The sequence below is a fragment of the Prionailurus bengalensis genome, chromosome C1, assembly GCF_016509475.1.
Source record: "Prionailurus bengalensis isolate Pbe53 chromosome C1, Fcat_Pben_1.1_paternal_pri, whole genome shotgun sequence".
NCBI classification, from domain to species: Eukaryota; Metazoa; Chordata; class Mammalia; order Carnivora; family Felidae; genus Prionailurus; species Prionailurus bengalensis.
The window spans coordinates 154,457,352-154,476,525 of record NC_057345.1 but is presented as its reverse complement, the minus strand read 5'-3'; the positions used below and the strand labels follow the sequence as shown (position 1 = coordinate 154,476,525).

The 19,174-nt window shown below is 38.2% G+C and overlaps 1 protein-coding gene across 2 annotated transcripts in view; it reads left to right on the top strand.

Moving 5' to 3' along the window:
• The window catches only part of GRB14 (growth factor receptor bound protein 14), a 117,680-nt gene that overhangs the window by 47,207 nt on the left and 51,299 nt on the right, over positions 1 to 19,174 (top strand). Inside the window, exon 1 of one of the 2 annotated variants that reach the window (XM_043576916.1) lies at positions 6,787 to 7,009. The exons of the other annotated variant lie outside the window; for it this stretch is intronic. Coding sequence (XP_043432851.1) covers positions 6,947 to 7,009 — 63 coding nt within the window. The 5' untranslated portion in view covers positions 6,787 to 6,946. Of the gene's footprint in view, positions 1 to 6,786; positions 7,010 to 19,174 lie in introns of those variants that run through there. 2 annotated transcript variants of the gene reach the window in all.

The following is a 19,174-nucleotide window of genomic DNA, read 5'->3' as shown; positions in this document are numbered from 1 at the left end:
TCTATTTTCTTCAAATGTTTAGTAATCCTTGGTTGTCTGTTTATTAATGTGGAATTACTCATTTAGATGTTTCCTTTTTTTTTTTTTTTCTTTTTGGGGAAGTTTTGGTTGCCTCAGATTCTTCATTCCTTTACTCTTCAGTATTTACGTAGTATTTATAATAAACTTCTATTTAAAAAAATATATATATACACTCTAAACTTAATTTCTTCACCATCATTTCTCTGATACATGAATTCCTGCTGTAATTGCATGTGTTCTTATCACTCTCATCCCAGTGACCTTCTAGTTTCTAGAAGTTCTTTTTCTTTTTAAATTATATTTAATTTTAATTTTAATTAAATTTAAATTTAATTAATTTATTTAATTATATTTAATTATATTAATTAATTATATTTTAATTTTAAATTAAATTTTTTTAAATTATATTTATTTTTGAGAGAGAGAGAGAGAGAGAGAGAGACAGAATCTGAAGCAGGCTCCAGGCTCTGAGCTGTCAGCACAGAGCCCGACACGGGGCTCGAACTCACAAACTGCAAGATCATGACCTGAGCTGAAGTCGGATGCTTACCCGACTGAGCCACCCAGGCACCCTGCTTCTAGAAATTCTTTTAATGCACGGCCGATTGAAGTACCTTTCTTATATCCCAGAATCGTTTAAAAAAATAGGATTTCTTTTTTCTTACCAAGGAAATACTTCTTTTTTTCTTGCTCCTCTTCCTTCTTCTTGTCAATTTAAGGTTTTGGGAGCATGAAGAGAGGTAGGTGCTGGTTTTCTGTTTCAGCTTGCTCTTGATCTTATCTCTCCAAAATTTCAAAGACTATTTTTCTTCAGAAAACCTTAAAATATATGAAATACGAAGGGCATAGACAGGATGTTTATCTTTTTTATAGCCTATGCTTTTGTTAATTAAAACTTATATTGTAAGCTCATATATAAGAAACAATTAATGACTTTTGTATGTATTTGGCCACTTGATCCTGCTGTTTTTACCTCCTTGTCATCTTTGAAATCTTGACTCCTTTCTAATTTGGTAATTTCCATTTCTCTCTTGAACTCACTTAGATCCGTCTCACTGTTTTCCTAACTTCTAGTTAGGATTCTCAGAAATAGCACACTTCATCTTCTACTCTGAGGTAAATTCACATCTTAGCAAATATTGCTACCTTTGCAGATGAGAGTCAGATTCTTCCACGTGACATAGAATGACCATTCTTGTCTGGCTCTTCCCTCCATGTTTCTCCAGATTCATCTTTGTGTATGTTTTTGTTTACCTGGAATTACCTTCATTCTGGAATCTTTTTCTCACTCAGTGTTAACATGTCTGCTGTCTCATGGTGAAGTTAAGCTCTTTTACTTTTATAGTTCCACCACTTTATTTATAGTCATTTACAGAACTTAACACTTTATTGAAATTATTTTTAAGTGTCCATCTGCCCTCCTGTAGACCGTAGTCCCTTAGTAGGCGGGCATAGTGCTCCTAGAAACTATGTCAGTTATAGAATGCATAGGCACTTTTAAAATGCTTTGAATGAAACTTGGTTTGGTAATATTTATAATCACTAGGGCTTATAACTCATCCAGTAATTTCTTTTAAAGAAGAAATTTTCTATCAGATTTTAAATCAGTGAGAAATCCTAGCCATTCCTGATAGAAGGAAATAGCTGTCAGAGTAGAGGGAGAAATAGGATAGAGGTAGATCAGATCAGCCTCATCAAGTGAGAAGCCCGATGCCATGTCACATACACAGGGAAGCAAAGCCCTTTAGTAGAGTAAGATAAGCTGGTAGAACTTGAGGTACTGAGTTTATGTCTAAATATCTAGACCATTAATTGCTATCATAAAACATTTTAAGATTTATCTGAAATTGGTGTTCTTAGGACAGCAGTTAAATGTAGTGTTTACGTTACTGACCACTAGTAGAACTATGTCAGGTAGCAAAAGAATATCCAAATGTTCCTGTGAAGAAGACTGTGTGCTTTTGTTCAGAATAAATCATAAGGCTAGCAATTGTTAAGACGAGAAAGGAGGCTTGTCCACTATGTAACCGGAGCGACTAGTCTTTCCACATTGATTGTGACTGAACATAATGCCTACTGTGTACAGAACGCACTCTGCTAGGTATTCTGGGAGCAGCAGAAGAAATAAGAGACTGGGCCCCACCCTTAAGGACTGTATTTTTATTAGGCAGAAAACCACGGCCTATGGAAGGATTTATTAGCTATTAAAACAATGGATTAGTCTGTGCAGAGTAAGACATGAGCAATAGAAAAGTTTAATTTTTAAAAATGTGCAGGGGTGCCTGGGTAGCTCAGTTGGTTAAGCATCCCACTTTGGCTCAGGTCATGATCTCGTGGTTCGTGAGTTTGAGCCCCGGCATTGGGCTCTGTGCTGACAGCTCAGAGCCTGGAGCTTGCTTCGGATTCTGTGTCTCTTTGCCCCTCCCCCACTCATGCTCTGTCTCTCTGTCCCTCTCTGTGTCAAAAATGAATAAACGTCTCTCTCTCTCTCTCAGAAATAAACACTAAAAAAAGTTTTTTTAAATGTACAAAATAAGGAGTAGTATAATTTAGATGGGGGAATGACTTCTTGGAGGGGTGAGTATTGATCTGAGATTTTGTGGGAGATGATGAACCTGGAGAGGCAATGAGCTGCCCCAGAATGGGAGGCACCATAGCACAATGTAGAGGGGGAAGACGAAGGGGCAGAGCAAGTTATGTTTTGTGTAAAGCAGGTGATTGGTTGATTTCTTGGCCAAAGAAGTATTTGTAGCACTTACTAATCAAGAGCCATTCTTCTGGCTTATAGCATTTGATTTTTTTGGTATAAAACCACTGGGTAAGTCAACATGATGGTAAATTAGACCTGTTCTTACCTCCCAGGAGCCCACATTCTAAATGATAGAGAGTGCACACACATAAGAAATAGTAGCTTGACTCAATTAGTGTATGACAAAAGGTAAAGAGAGAGGATGGAAAAGATGGATATGGTTGGAATCTGTAAAACAGGATTAAACAATACTTGCTTTACCGGGTTGTCACAATAAAATAAAATAACATATGTAAAGTTCCTAATCCTTAATAGGTAACTTATGTGTGTGTATTGTGTCTCCCTTCTTCTCCACCGGTCAATTCTAAGGTAAACTTGTGGGGGGAAAAAAAAAGAGAGATGTTCGAAAGAACAGGATCAGTGACACTTTCTGAAGAGGTATGTCTCGTCATGGGCCTTGAAAGATTGGTGGGGTTTAGTGAGCAAACGTTAGGAACAAAGAGGTAGACATACAGAATGTGCTTTTGGGAGCTACAGGAAGCTTTGTTTATGTTGAGTGGGAGAAGTCGGAAAGGCTGGGAACCTAGAGGTTGGCTGGTACCTGTATAGAATCCTCTTCTGCTCCGATCCTACCTTGTACACTACACTGACTGATGGTTTACATGTTGTCATGGGTCAGCTCCTTTGGTAAGCAGGAATCAGGAGCTATCAACTTTGAATTCCCCACAGCAAATAGCATAGTATTTTACACCTAGTAAGGCCCTTCACACATATTTATTGACTTAGTAAAGATAACACATGCTTAGGTACATCAGAAACAAGGACTGTATGGTGATATTTTATGCTAATATTATATCAAATTATATAGTACAATGTGGGAAAGAATATTGTAGCGTGGAATAGTGGGGTGTCCTGGAGAAGGCCAGATCTGGGTTTCACCGTGGCTCATTGACTTACGCACTTTGTGAACCTGGGCGGGTTCTTTTGCAATATGTACTTATATCTGAAACCATTTCTTAGCTATCTGTTCTTCTGGCCTTTGTTTCCTCATCTATTGACTAGCTAGTGCCTACCTCATAGAGTTGTTATAAGGATTCAATGAAAACTAGCTCAGTGCCTGGTTCATATTAGGTGCTCACATATATTGTATTAATAATCATAATAATAGTTATTTTTTGGTATTCTTAATCCACATTGAAACCTTGATATGCATCTTTTGAGGGGCAAAATGTACTCTATTGCTATCAAAATACTGAGCAAGAACCAAAGTAATGTGCAGTGCTGTCCTATATATTTCGTTGTGGATCCTGCTGTATTAAGCTCAAAATCCTGTTTTATCAAATTTCAGCTTTGGAAATAAGGACCTGAGCCACAGTGTAAGGAAAAGGGGCATCTTAGGCCCCTTTCTCTGTGACAGCAAAGCATTTTCAGCAGCTGCCTCGGTCTCTTCCAGGCCCACACAAGCTTGGTTTCCTTGACCCTCACAGCAGTTCTAAAATTGTTGGCCATGGGTTTTTATCCTCATTTTGCAGAAGCTGAAAAAAACTAAGGGTCAGGTGACAAGGTTAGTGAGTGTGAAAGTCATTTATAATAATGGTAAAAAAGGCATAGGCTAAAGTTAAATTTTGAGTCAGTGTCTATAATAAGTAAGAAGTAAGATAAAACACAGTCAATATGAACACTTGGAAAGGATCACTGAAAAAGGAGACTCTGCCTGTCTTAAGTGTGAATGTCATCTCATTAGTCTTTTTGCCTATTGACGAGGAAAAAGTGTATGTAAGTTTCATTTTTCAAAGACAATGACCTTTTTGGCAACATAGAGTCACAAAATGCCACACTTTGCTCTTCATGGTTTTCACTGGAATTTTTTAAACTTCAATTTTCGAGTGTTCCAAAGAGATGACCTATCACACGAGTTGTCTGTCAAGTGTTTTTTTAAGCCCTTATAGGTATATTGCACTGCAATAAATATAGATCCTGGACATCATTTTGACTTGAAGGATTTTTTTAGTGTTTAAAAAGCTCTATAGTGTCAAGTGAAACAGCATCTTTGACTTCCCACTCACCTAGACCTCAAAATGCAGACTGTGCTTTGAGAACCTCACTTTGTATCCCTATCAGCTATCAAGTTCTACGTATTCTTTTCTCCTAATCACTTTTCAAAGAAAATGTCATTTCTTCCTCGAAGTGGTAATCTCACCTATGATGCATATAGTTTCTTCTACCTTGGCGCATCCTTGATACTTGACGTCTCATCACCATTAGACTCACCTAACCCAGTACTGGGTATGATTTTATTTTAATTTAAAAATGTATGATCTCTATCGCACTTTGAGATAGTGACCATGTCTTACTCAACAATATGGTCCTACCACCTAACACGCTGCCTAACATATAGTGGGTACTTTGCCTCATTATATAGGGACATGAACTGCTTTGATGATGGTGGAATTCCTTTTTTGAGACCAGAGATAACACATCTTTGCAATATTCAAAGACTAAATTGAGAAAAGGAGAAAGAAAAAGCCAAATACTATAGATAATAATCTTGACATTACGTAGTTACTGTGGGCTCTGTTACTGCTGGCCTGCCAAAAAAGTGACTCAAGGTTAAACCAGAATCTTTCACTTTACAAATGGTGACTCCTATCCTAGTATTACTAGATTTTTAATGATATTTTTTTATTTTAAAAGGCCACGATAAACCTAATTGGATAAGGATCAAATGAATGCTCCAAATTAGATCCACCTGTGACTTTTTATATTAAGTGGATTTCCCTCCCTAGCTACCATTGTGAGGGATCTATGTAGGTTTTGAAATTCAAAGTAGGGAACCCTAGAGTTTGTAGTGTCTCTTTTTCTTTTCAGGAACAGGAGATCACTGTGCATATAAAACACACCCAAAATAAAGCAGTAAAGTGAACCCTGCTTAGTAGCAGTCCAGATAATGAAATGGAAAGTTTGTGTCTGAGATGCCTAGAATCTTCCATTTTGCCTTGTTACTATACAACAGCCACCTTGTAATCTAGCAATTACAAGGAGTTTCCCTTGTACCGAATACAGTGGGTTATTCCGTGTGTCACAGTTGAAGAACACAGAGTAGATGCTTGTTAAGTCATCAGTACAGCAGGGATCTTATAATTACAGTAGTTCTGATTAGTTTGAATACTGTGATACTTTTTATCATTTTGAGTGTTTCTTTTAATCTTCATTTAGACTTCATTGAAAACGTTCTTGTTAGCCACCAATGATTTTACTTTGACACTCCTCCAATCCCCCCAGATGTTCTACTTTTCAATTATTTTAAGAAAAAAGGCAAAATGCCTGTTAAAATTTTGAATTTGCATTGAGCAATGGTTATTGTTTAAATACTTTTAATTGAATGAAATATGCTAGGTTACACAGGTCTGTGCTTTTTAAAAACTGATAAGCATTTGCAATTCATATATTGTGGTTTAATGCCCTTTTTAAATTTAGCATTATTTTTAGGTTGATTGTTACGGTAATATTTAACAGAAATACTTAAGTGTGTAACCTCAAGGATAGTTGAAAAGCCCATAATACAAAAATTTTAGCTGTTAAAGAAATGAAATGCATCAATGAATATTAATAACCTTTTATATAACACGTAAATTAATACTTTGGGACCAATTCTAACCTCAGGATTTTTTGTGCTTTATATAATATGTAGCAATCGACCCATTTATCAAATTTATGAGTTGCACAAGTAAATTAAGTTCATCTGCATATTTAAGTTCTTTAAATAGACCAATGTAAACAGTTTCTTATCTGCCATATGTTGAAATGTTTTAGTAAACTAAAGACATAACTGCTTAGTCAACAAAGATGGCATTAAATTGCACTGTTTTGGAAAAAAAAGTTAAGTGAACTAGATGCCTGTTAATCTGGTTCTTTAAATATCATAAACAAAAGTATCAGAATGTGTTTCCAAGGACAAAGGCGGAGTTTTCCCGGCTTTGATTGGTTGCTGCCTTGTCCTGTCCCACGGCCATCCTTAATTGGCTTTGGGTAGATTGGAATCACATAAGCAGAGTGACATTTATTACTTTCCTAGTTTCTTTGCACTGAGCCCTGAGATTCCCAGTAGTAACTGTAAAAGATTTCTTTCATTTCGTCCATGGTCTACAAGAGGGGATCATTCTACGAAGAGCAGGCATGAGTCTGAGTGCGAGAAGAGTCACTCTGCCTGCAATAACGCCAATAGTCCTACAGAAAAGGGTATGTGACTTCTTTTGCCTTTTTTTTTCGTTTTGCTGTTTTTCTTTCTTTCTGCTACCGTGTGTTTATTAATATGTTGGAAACTTTAGTTACATATCCTGAGAGAGATTGTCATTCATTGAGGCTAGAGGTAATTAAAGGGTATATTATTGAAATTAGACAAAAGGGGGAAAATGCTGTGCTAGAATGTCTCTGTGGTAAAAAAAAAAAAAAAACTCCATGGAAAAGCAGTTTGGTCTCGATTTCAGGGCATTGTGATTTAGAGAGTATTTGAAGCTTTTGCTTTTTTTTTTTCCTTCTGTAACTTCAGGCCTCTTTGCCTTTAGTTCAGTAGAAAATCTGCTAGCTATTATGTTTTGTATTTGTGTACTGAGAAGCAGTTTCTTTGTTTCCCTATAATTCATAATACATCCATCTTCATTGTTGAATGGACTATATAATTGTTTCACTGTTTAACCATATGGCACCGGTTTATTAGCCTCTGGTTTCTACCAATTTCTATTGAGTTGCTGCCTATTTGCTTAAGAAAAACTTTCCATTATATTCCCTTGTGAAAGAGGTTTCTGTTAATTATTAATGCAATCAATCCTGTGTATGAAAATATTGGATCTTTTGGTTTTTTGTAAAGTTTATTTCCATGTCTTACTTGCAGCATCGTATTTTATAAGGTAATGATAAGTATAACATGCGATGTAGTATTTATAATACTAAACTTTTCTGGTAAATACACCAAATAAGAACAATGCATTTAAATCCTTAAAGAATCAAATCTCCAGTATAGAAAACAAAAGCACCAACCCACATTTTTGGCGATATGCTTTCTGAATGGTTTTGGTGACGCTAGAAACTAATGTTTATTTCCGTACCTGACTTTTAATAGTTAACTGTTAGTTAGCTATTAGTGTATTCCGTAAGTCAAAGGTCATGGTTTAATTTGTTTAAATATGACAAATGTAACAATTAAGGTGTTTTTTTAAAAAAAGAAAAGTATCTTTTTTATTGTTTTTAATTTTTAGGTTTTCAGTTTATTTTCTTACACAGTCAACCATTTATTCACTAGGGACATTTTATTTGGCATTGGAATTGTATATGGTAATTTTGCCAACATTTGTTCTTTATCTTTCTTCATGTCTTTTTCTCTCATCTTGAGCAAATTTAATTGAAAATACTTTGCTTTGAGCTTGAATCTTTATTTTGATTTAGACTTAGCATTAATAGTGACTGTATATATAGATTCCCTGACTCACTGGAATGTGAAAAGTATGCTAATATGTATCAAATGTGTGTTCTTATGTCTGAGTTCTTGATCCAATTGATATACCAAGAAGCTTCCATCATGTTCTTTTGGATGACATGCTGGTGTGGTAGGAAGCATACTACCTGAGCTGTCTGTTTACTAGCTGCATGACCTTGGGCAAGTCACTTAAGCTCACGGTCATTACTTCTTCACCTGTAACATAATAGCTGAGGGATTTTCATTAAAAGCTTTCTGCAGTCTTACCTGTGTCTGTAATTCTGTGAATCAAATAATATATTTTGTATTTTCATAGTTAAAATATTTAAACCATTTATTTTTTTTTTAGAGTATTAAAACATTAGAAAAAGATGCTGTCATTTTCAAGGACTTTGAGCACTTAATCCAGGGCACTTCGTATGAATAAAACTCGGCTAGAAAATCCAGTACTGACTGGTAAATAGCAGAACAAGAATATTCTGGAAAGCTGTGATTATAATTGGTGTTAAGTCTGAGCTGCCGATGGTCACATCATTGTGATTTCTCTTGGTCTCTTATAATAAGCTGCTTGTCAGGTTTTTATTATAATAATTACATAAGTAATTGTGCCCAAGTCCATGTTATTCCTTTCCAGCTAGTACACATATTAAATTTCCACGTAATTTAGGACATCACCATTTGCTGAAGGTACTTACGCTATTTCTTTGTCCTGGCATTTTAACCCCTAGAAGGCCCCTTATCTAGAAGACTGTCCCGAAAATCTTAACATCTCTTACTTTAGGAATTGGGCATTTTTATGACTAGAAAACATCCATCTGCTCTGGTTACACCATGAGTTTTTTTTCCCCAAGATTGAAAGTTATTCCATACTTGTAATTAACTTGTCATTTTCCATATGCACCATAATTTAAGGTGATCTTACAAATTGGTACCAGCATTTCTCAGAGTGTTTGGGGGACAGCTTCTTGTTTTCCTAACAAGGCAGCAAGTGCCTTTTGCGTAAGTTTGCCGTAAAGTTTGCTCATCCTGAATGAGTGGCTCTTGAAAAATAATTTGCCAGTTGGAATCCTGATCATTTGAAAGGCTGAGGGCATTTCTGAAAATGCTTAATAGCACTAGGGAATAATTTTGTTATCAGTCTGTGTATGTGATCTAAATGGCCTTAAGATTCTCCTGAGAGTGGCTGGGAACTTGAACTTTAAACATGGCCCGTAACACAGTATGTATGGGTCTTTTTTTTTTTTTTTTTTTTTTTTTTGTAGAAGATCAAATACACTTTGATCTTTGAGGGACAGGGATTTTTGATAGATTCTCTATCAAGTGAATTTTAGGAAAGATATTTTTTGTGTCCTCCAATTCTATTAGGGTCTTATTTCCTTGATTCTGGTTCACCAAGGTTCTAGTGAAGAAGGGTTCATAGTATCTCTCAGAAATGGTTACATCCTCACCAAATGCTCTGAATGCATATTTTACCTCATAGCATTTTTCTCAGGGAACTACTAGGTTATATCTTTTTTTTTTCTGATGAGAGAAGTCTGAGTCTCTTGGGTGTTGAGTGACTTATGCAAGGTCACTCAGAAGGTCAATGGCAAAGCTAGAAATAGAATCTAGGTCTTGTGACTTCAGTGTGTTTCTCCTAGATATGTGTTACCTCCTGAAATTAATATGTTAATGAAATTGCCTTATGGGGTGTATAATTGCCATTCAACTTGTAGTCTGGAATTAGCTTAGGCAAATCCTTTCATCTCCCTCTGCACCTCCACCAACTCCCATATGTTCTAGTGTAGAAAACATTTTATTCAGAAAGCAATTGTCAGCAGCAAAGAGTGTGTGTGTGTGTGTGTGTGTGTGTGTGTGTGTGTGTGTGTCTGAGAGAGAGAGAGAGAGAGAGAGAGAGAGAGAGAGAGAGAGAGAATGAGCATTTATACCCAGAGCTCTAGATTGGTACAGTACATCAAGAAACTATTTTAAGGTCCTAGAGAATTAACAAAAGACTCAAGCATTGTAAAATATATATTAAGTGTAATATAAAATTCCTATTCTTTTTATAGAGAGCCTTCAAGATCAGAAGGCCAGATGTCCATTTTCTGATTTTATGGGTAGTCATGTTCTAAGCCTCTATCAGATTTATAGAGTTTTGTGAATTATGTTTACAAGCATTTCTCCATTATTTATCCATACCACAATTATGAGATGTTCGTAAGCACACAAGATCCTAAAGCATCTTCTGAAGTCTCAGAGAAAGAAGGGATAATTTCTTGAATATATTTTCCTTAAGATTCAAATCCTTTTGAAAATCTGAAATTCATGAGTATAATATGGAGCAGCGCCATTTATCCAAAGATTCAATTCTCTGTCTATACAAGAGAATAGTTTATGTTATATTCATTTCCTTCCTCATACAGTTAGAATCATTGCTATGACTTTCTAAAAATAGTTTTGTAAAAAGTGAAAGAATACAGATTATCATATCACTATTTTGCCCAGAAACTTTTAAATATATACAGAATCAGCCCAAATGTGTGTAGCATTCACTGAGCTTCAGGGCTCGTGTGCCCCGTGGCTTCTTCCCCAGCTTCCTGTGAAGCCTCCACTCAGTACATGGCTTTCTTCCTTGTGCTCCAAACAGTGTTTGATGTTTGTCCTTCTGTACTTCTGCCCCCAGTTTTGTGCTCTGTGGCCTATAGACAACTCCAGGATTCTGTTTGCTTTCCCAAAGGCTGTTTGTTGTCTGTGTCCCAGCTCAAGCTTTTAAGACTTTCTCAGCACATCTATCTTGGTGGTGTCTTGATTCAGGATCAGTGGACATGCCTTTGTTGCTTACTTCCCAATCCAGTATGTACTGCCATGTGACATCAATTTTAGTATCATCTTTTATGATACTGAAGTCTCATTAGCCATCCACAGTTATGTATCTTCTGCTTTCTGGCTATTTAGAGTTGACTTTCAGTGTTCTCTGTGTTACCGTGTGTGTGTGTGTGTGTGTGTGTGTGTGTGTGTGTGTGTGTTAATGTATAGGTCTTGTACTATCTGCTTTTCAAAATTTGTTGTTGTTGTTGTTGTTTTTGTTTTTGTGTTACCACTAGATTTTAAAAATTTAAGAGACTCCTTAAATAAAGTGCTTTGTCAGTTACGAGCTGAATTTCTATTTCACATACCCAGAAAACTGAAATGACAGTGCATTAAACCGGGAGGAGATTTATTTTTCTTTCACTTTACCAGAAGACTCAGTCTAAAACTAATGTAGCAGCCCCACAGTGTCCTCAGGCAACCAAACTTCTTCTTGCTTTCTGTTGTATCTTCCTTAGTGTGGGTCTCTTTTCCTTTTATGGAAAGAGGAATGCAAATCTCCAGTCATCCTGCTCACATTCCTGGCATACAGAATGGGAAGCACCAAGGGCGTGCTGGCCTCCTCTGTCAGATGTTAACTGCCACCCTGAGGTAACCAGGAGCTTCTGCTTCATCTTACTGGCCAAGATTCTGTCATGTGGTCAGTCCTGGATACAGGGGGAGCCAAGAAGTGGAGGCCTTGAGCTCCACACACTGTTCTTCTCGTTAGAATCAGGACTCTTCAGGAAGGGAGAGGGGAACAGTGATTCTTGGTGGGCAGCTAGCTATCCCCACCACAAGTGCCTCCAACATATTAGACATTCAATAAATATTTCTACCTTGGATTTTTCTTATTGTGTTTTCAGGTAAAAAATATGGCTTTGCTTTTTTGTTTGTTTGTTCTAAAGATTTTATTTTTAATAATCCCTACACCCTACATGGGGCTCAAACTTACAACCCCGAGATCAAGAGTCTCATGCTCCACTGACTGAGCCAGCCAGGCGCCTGTCTCTATGGTTATGCTTTTTGAACAAATGTATTCTGTTACTTGTATGGGGGTAGTAGAAGGTATAGTAAGTGGGGGAGAGAGTAGATTTCCTGAGCAGGGGAGGGTAATGGAGACCCACAGACGGCTGGCTTCCTTGGTTGGAAGGTAAGGTTGTGAAGTGATAACCAGTACAGTATTATTTCTGTCTACACGGAGTTCTCATTCTTGCTAAACCTCACCCTTTCTTCTGCCCTTTTTGTTGTATACAGGGTACCTTTGTTGCATATCCACCTAGGAAGGGTACCACAGAGACAAATGGATTTTGTGTTTTCACAAAATGTTTCCTTTCCTGAGAAGTGAGTTTTTAGGAAGTGAGCTACAGTAGAGAGTGTTGGTGTGTTTTAGAGCCAGGCAGCTCTGAGTTCGAGCTCAGCTCTGTCACTGACCAGTGGTGCGACTTTGGGTGCCTTCCTTGAAACTTTTCTGAGGATCATTTTCTCTGTCCTGGGGATGAGGATGTTTCCTCACAGAGCAGTTGGATAAATATTTAGAAATACTTGACATGTAGTAGAAGCTCGAAAAAATGTGAGTTTCTTCCCCACCCCCATCTGTGAAATGGCATGTTTTACTAGTTTCATAAACAGTTTAAAATCTCACTATTACAATGAGCATAAATTGTTTTGTGCCCTGTCCTATTAAGGTAGTTATCCTTGTAGTAAATGAATCAAACAAAAAGTAGTTGTCCTTGATATATTACAGCCAGGGAGAGGAAGGCAATGTGTGTTTCACATGCTGGTTCCCTCAGCTCTTTTACTGTAACTTTAGGTGGGCTGTAACTGAATTAAAAAAATAATAATCCAACTATTATATGCTGACAATTTTTACTTCTAAGCTGGGACCATAGATTTAAATATAATTAGATAGGTTCGATTATTTCTCTTTTCACTGTCCTGGGGAATATTAGGCAGGAACTTCTGGGTTATGTATTTGAAAGCGGTAAAATTGTGCCTAATATAGAGACATTTGTCTCAGTAGATAAAAGTGATGTTGCTGGAATGTTAGCTACATGATGGCAGAGGCAGTGTCACTTTTGATCATCACTGGACTCAAGTGCCCAACATGGGGCAGGTACAACATTGGTATATAATTACTGTTAGTTGAATAAACACAACGTTTGAAAAAATAGAATTGGACTGTTTGAATACTCACCTGTTATTGGCATTTCCTTCTCTACATTCGCGACCCTGTTGCATTCACTTCCTTTTCCCCTGGTTTCATACCTTGTGAAAAGCCACTCAGAGTCCACCCTGCATCGTCATTACCTTTATCCAGCTCCAGCTTGCTGCTGGGGGCAACTCTGTGCACTCACTGCCCTCGACACACACCCATAAAATGAAAACAGCTCTAACGTGTCCAGCACTGATTACACATTCTCTTTAGTCCTCATAAGAACCCTACAGGATTGGTGGACAATTCCAGTTTGGGACGAGGAGTGTGAGGCTTGGCCAGTGTAAGTGCTGCCCACAGCACACGTCTGGTCCGTGACCAGGCAGGACTGAGTTCCAGGCCAGCTCCGTGCATGCAGGAGGCCACCTCTCCCAGCTGCGTGGGCTCACTTGCGGCGGGGCCTTTTCCATCTGCTGCTAAGAGCTCTCTGCCCTCTCTTGCAGTCCTTTGGTTGGACCAGTCTCACCTTTCTGCCTATCTCTCTTCTTCCTCTTGTCATTTTATCTGGTTGTGTACTCAATCTTGCCCTAAAGGTGTAGCAACTAAACCCTATGTCAGAGTTCCTCAGTGCTCAATAGTACTGGAGAAGCCTCTGAGACTTACTGAATGCCTTATTTGCTTTCAAAAATTTACAATAAAAATCACTTATATTAATTGAGCCCTATCAGTTTGCCAGCAGTTTGCCAATTTGTAGTATGAGGAATCTAACTCGTAACCTGGTGGTTGAGGATCTGATCACAGAGCGGACTGCAAAGTCCACCATCACCATGAACACCTGGACTGAACCTCCATATGAATGAGGTCCATGACCCACATTGTTCTGTGAACCACAGTGCCTGGTCCACATTTGGCAAGGAAGGCAGATTAAAAATAGGCTCATTAATAGTCTCAGACCCTTGCCTGGGTGGGGGCAGTCTCAGGGCTGGCTCTCCTGACTGTTCCCCAGCACCGGAAGCCAAGTCTAGAAAATAAGAATCTCTTTTTGGCAGAAGAAAGAAGCAAGGCTTTTGGTAATTTCAGATATTAAACTCCCTGAGAGGGTAGGGTCAAGATTTTCTACCCCTGTAAGATATCAAAAACGGTTGCTCTTCAGACTGTTCCTAAAGAAGAGGAATTCAAAAATCATCTTTGGCAAAAACACCATTGTTAGAAAGTGATTATAAATGCTTCCTAGTCGGCCATGTACGGTTAGACGTATACATTCAGTTATATTAGTGAAAATTTCAGGGATTTTATAGTTTGAGAAGAGAAATTAGTTTGGGTAGTTCTATCAAGATTCAAAGAAATGTTTTGAAATTACCATTCTAAGTACTAGACTAACTCCAGCTTGAGTTCCAGGAAGGATTCTTGCTGAGGTGACTTGATATACAGTGTGTGTGTGTGTGTGTGTGTGTGTGTGTGTGTGTGTGTGTGTATGGTGTGTGTGTGTGTGTGTGTGTGTGTATACATATATTCCAAAAAATCCTTATTGAAGTTAGGATGTACACGATTGATCTGAAAAATCCCAATTGTTAAGAATATTTAAAAATAGCTTTAAACATTTTAAAAGCTTGTAATCATGATAGTACCTGCACAGGGTTAAGAATGTTAAAGTTGTAATTTTCAAAACATCGTTATTTTCTCTATTTGTACACGCTGAGAAGTAAAGACTCCCTCTGCTGGCTGTTTCAGGACATGCAGATTTCCGGCAAGTTAATATGGAGAAAAGTGAAACAAGGAACAACCTGTCTTGATATTCCAAAAGCAAGGTGCTTTGGCACATACGTGCATTTTTATATTGTGGTTTTTAGTTATCTAACACTTTATCTGAGATGGCGTGTAGAAGCAGCGGCTTACAGCCACATGGAAGTTGGAGGAGCAGAGTGGCAAGAACCGAGGCAGGTCGGAGCCCAGAGAAGGGACTCTGGCTGGCTGTGCCGGGGAACAGCTAGCATCCCAAGCAAGTCAGACCTTCTTCAGTCTCGGCTTCTTTGTTTGTAAAATGAGAGGATGTCAGTGGATGTTGTCCAAGAGTCCTCTTGACCTTTCATATTTTATGATTCAAGCAGCACTGGCTGTATTTCTTGTACACAAATGTGCTTTATACAAGTTTTTACTGATATAAAATAAATATTTAGCAAAGTGAAGGAAAGGTAAAATTACAAAAATGGTTATAAATCACTTGCTCCTAGTGCTGACACAGCATGGGAGTGTTAAGTCTAGAAAGTGATACTTTGTGTGCTATTATAAGCTTATACAATAATATCTCCCAAATGTCCCAGAAAGACAGCATAGCATATTTCATTGATCCTATGGCACCTTAAGTTACAAGAAGCATCATTATGTTCTATGTTTCCAATGAAACTATGACAGACCACTGATGGTAAGTTACATCCAAGTTTCAGACAAGTTAAATGTGAGGAGATGTGCTTTTAAAAATTAGTAAAATAAGGCAGTTCCTGAAAGTGCTTCAACTGATGCCAGACGACCCAAGAATTGCAATAAAAAGTCCAGTGTTCTGGGCACTAATAAACATTCTCTTTCTACTCTTCATGTTTCCCCCTTTCTTTTCTTAACACTTTTTCCACCCCTTCCCAACTTGTCCTTCTCACTGTGTGAAACTGTTTTTTCACTTTTTTGCCTAGACATGTCTTATGGGTATTCTGGGAATAAATGATTGCTTAAACCCTGAAACGAGATACTGGAATAACATTTTGTCCAACATAAGCATGACCAGTGGTTTTCTGCTTTAAATATGAATAAGCATTAGCACTTGTGAAGGTTTTTCTTTTACTTCAAAGACGAATTAGTCAGCACTGGCATCTTCACAGGAATTACATGAGTTTTAAAAACACTGAGGCTTCAGAGAACACTCTTTTGATGAAGTCACTGGAAACATTAGTGTGGGATTTGGGATTTGACCCTCTTTATTCGTATTGGATTTAGGTCCTAAAATAACACGCATATATGCATATGTAGATGTGTGTGTGCGTGGTTTAGGACATCTTTAGACTTTATTTTTAGTGTTTGCCTTCTTTTATAATGAAATTGGAGCTGTTTCTTTTGCCTTTTCCCCCTGCCACATAACAGAGCACACTGAAAGGGCTTCCAGTTGTTTAATCGCAAAACTGAACCCCCACTTGAGTCTTTCTGGCTACCCATGAGGGAGAAGAGAAGGAGCAACCTGTAGGGCTCTTGGCCTGAGAAGAAGGGCAGAAAGGGTCAAGAACAGAGTTGGAGTCTCAGAGAGGGTAGAGGGGTATCAGGGAGACTTTCTGCGTGCCCCTTGGCCTGCACACTGGGTCTCTTCTCCTGGATGGGAGACTGGCCAGGCCATGATGTGACAGTGTTACTGTTCTAATCTGTCAGGTGTGGCAGTGCTCAGTCCCCTGCAATGTCAACTTTGGGGCATTTCCACGCCGGGCCCCTTTGGCTTGATGCTGGATGGGAAACAAATTCATACATCATACATCTTCATCCGTATATTTTGAATTTATATCCAGAACTTCTGGAAGTTCTACATGTATCTCCAGTAACACAGGCCATTTTTTAAAAAAGTTTATTTATTTTGAGAATGAGAGAGTGTGTGTGCACAAGCAGGTGAGGGGCAGACAGAGGAGGAGAGAGAGAATCCCAAGGAGGCTCCATGCTGTCAATGCACAGCCTGACTCAGATCTTGATCTCAGGAACCGTGAGATCGTGACCTGAGCCAAAATCAAGAGTTGGCACACTTAACCGACTGAGCCACACAGGCACCCCAGCAACACAGGTCCTTTAACTCTGAATTCGTTTATGTGTTTATCCAATCAGGCCCTGTGATTTCCCCACTGAGATGAAATCGCATACAAATGTAGACAAGTTCAGAGTTTTTACAGAGATGGTGTGGGTGGGTGTGATCCAGCTTGTGACCTAGAGGACTGTGGACTCAGGGAAGGAGCCTGGCTCAGTCACTGGTGACTTGATGGATCTGCCTCATGGAACTTGGAACCGTCTGCCTCAGTTTGGTTAATAAACCCTCATAGGGTAGATGTTCTGTTACTCGTCGCTGAACTGGTTCCTAAATGGTTAGGTGATCGTGTGGTTGTTTGCCATTATTCTGTTACCAATTTGTACACATGTTCTTGTGAACTTTCATTTAAAACTTAATTCTGTATTTCCAACCATTGGGAAAAGGCATTCTGTCATTTGTGGATCTGAAAACTGCTCCCTTCCGTGATGGGCTCCCTGCTGGTTTGCACCGATGGAAACCTGTGGTCCGCAGTGCTGGGTGAAGAGCCTTCTCGAACATGCCTCCTGACACTTGAGCTTCCTCACCCGCTCCTCATAACTTCGTGCCTCTGCTCTTGGCAAAGCGGTCTGTCTCTTGTTGCATGCGTGTTTTTTGCTTCTTCAGTCCTTGGTGTCTTTACTCCTAATATTTAATATTTGTCCTGCCCAGAGGTCCTCTGACCTTTTTTTTTTTTTTTGAATTCTCATAGAATACCAGAATTGAAATGGGCCACAGAAGTCACCTTCTCCACCTTTATTCAGTTCACAGATTTCATGAAAGCTTTGCTTGTGTTTTCTCTTTGGTCTCCGGGTATTTTTTCTCCCCTGGAGGTTTTCAAACCCTATGAGGTTTCAAAGCTACTGTTTTGGAATGCCTAATGTTGTCTCCTGCAGGGCTATGCATGATGGCTTCATTTTTCACTATAAGAATAGTTTTGATTATCAGCTGTGTGCCAGGTACTGTTCTAATTGCTAGAGACACAAGGGGAAGAAAACAGTGACATCATCCCTGCTGTCATGCAGCATTCTGAGCAGTGGAGGTTGATGGATAGTAATCACGTGGTTGTGCACATGCATACATGGCACGAAGGGCCTGGACCTAAACTGAGAGGGTCATTGAAACTTCCCCGCAGAAATAATGGCTCATGTGAGGGATGGAAAGCAGAAGGTGGGGAGATAGTGTACAAAGCAGCTCTAGTAGCATATGCAAAGGTCCCGTGTCGGGAAGGAGCACGGTTGTTTCAAGAAACTGAGAAAAACAAAATAATATGTTTGGAGTTAGAGAAGAAGGAAAGGATTATAGGGCGTAGATCTGAAAGGAGCCACAAGGGTATGGAATAGACAAGTTTATGCCAGTCAGTTTCTGTAATTCTGATATTGGTGACAATACGTATTTTGAGTTAATATCTTATAACTAATTGAACATGTGCTGCTCATGCTCAAGTAAAATGTGTTATTGAATATCTTTTTTAATGGAGAGAATTGAAGACATCCTACTACCTGACTTCTCTAAGCCATGTACTCTTTTGCTCTTAATAAATATTTGACAATTAGAAAAATAAAACAGAGTGGCCATAAAGAAGCAGTAGCTTTCCTTGAGCTGTTAGGGCCTTTTGAACAGTTTTTGTTTTTTAAAGTATGCCATTTTGTTAGAGATTTGGAATAAGTAATACTGAATATATTATTTTCCATTTCCTTCAAGGGAACACAGTGAGTTACTTAATTCAAAATATCTGAGACTGTCTTCTCTTATCTTAGGACACTGCATTCCTTATGTAGAAGAATGTAAAAATCCAGGGCCACTCTGACCTTGATATAAAAATATTTCTTATGATTTAGGTACATTGCCTATCTGTTAAAAATAATAGAGTAAAAAATGGAAACATTAAAAGATAGCTTTATAATCCTATTGCACTTGGATGATAAACTTTTAAAGAGCTATAGAAAATAAACTTTCCTTGGGACCTAGTTGAGGTCACACCTCTAACGGCCTTGTTTCTTACTTTCTATTAACCATATGTAAACAAAATAGATAATTAATGGATACAATGGATAAATTAATGTTTCTTTTTAGAAGTTATATACTTTCTTTATGGTAAGGTCTTAGTATTTAAATGTGATGTTTAAGTTATTGTAAATT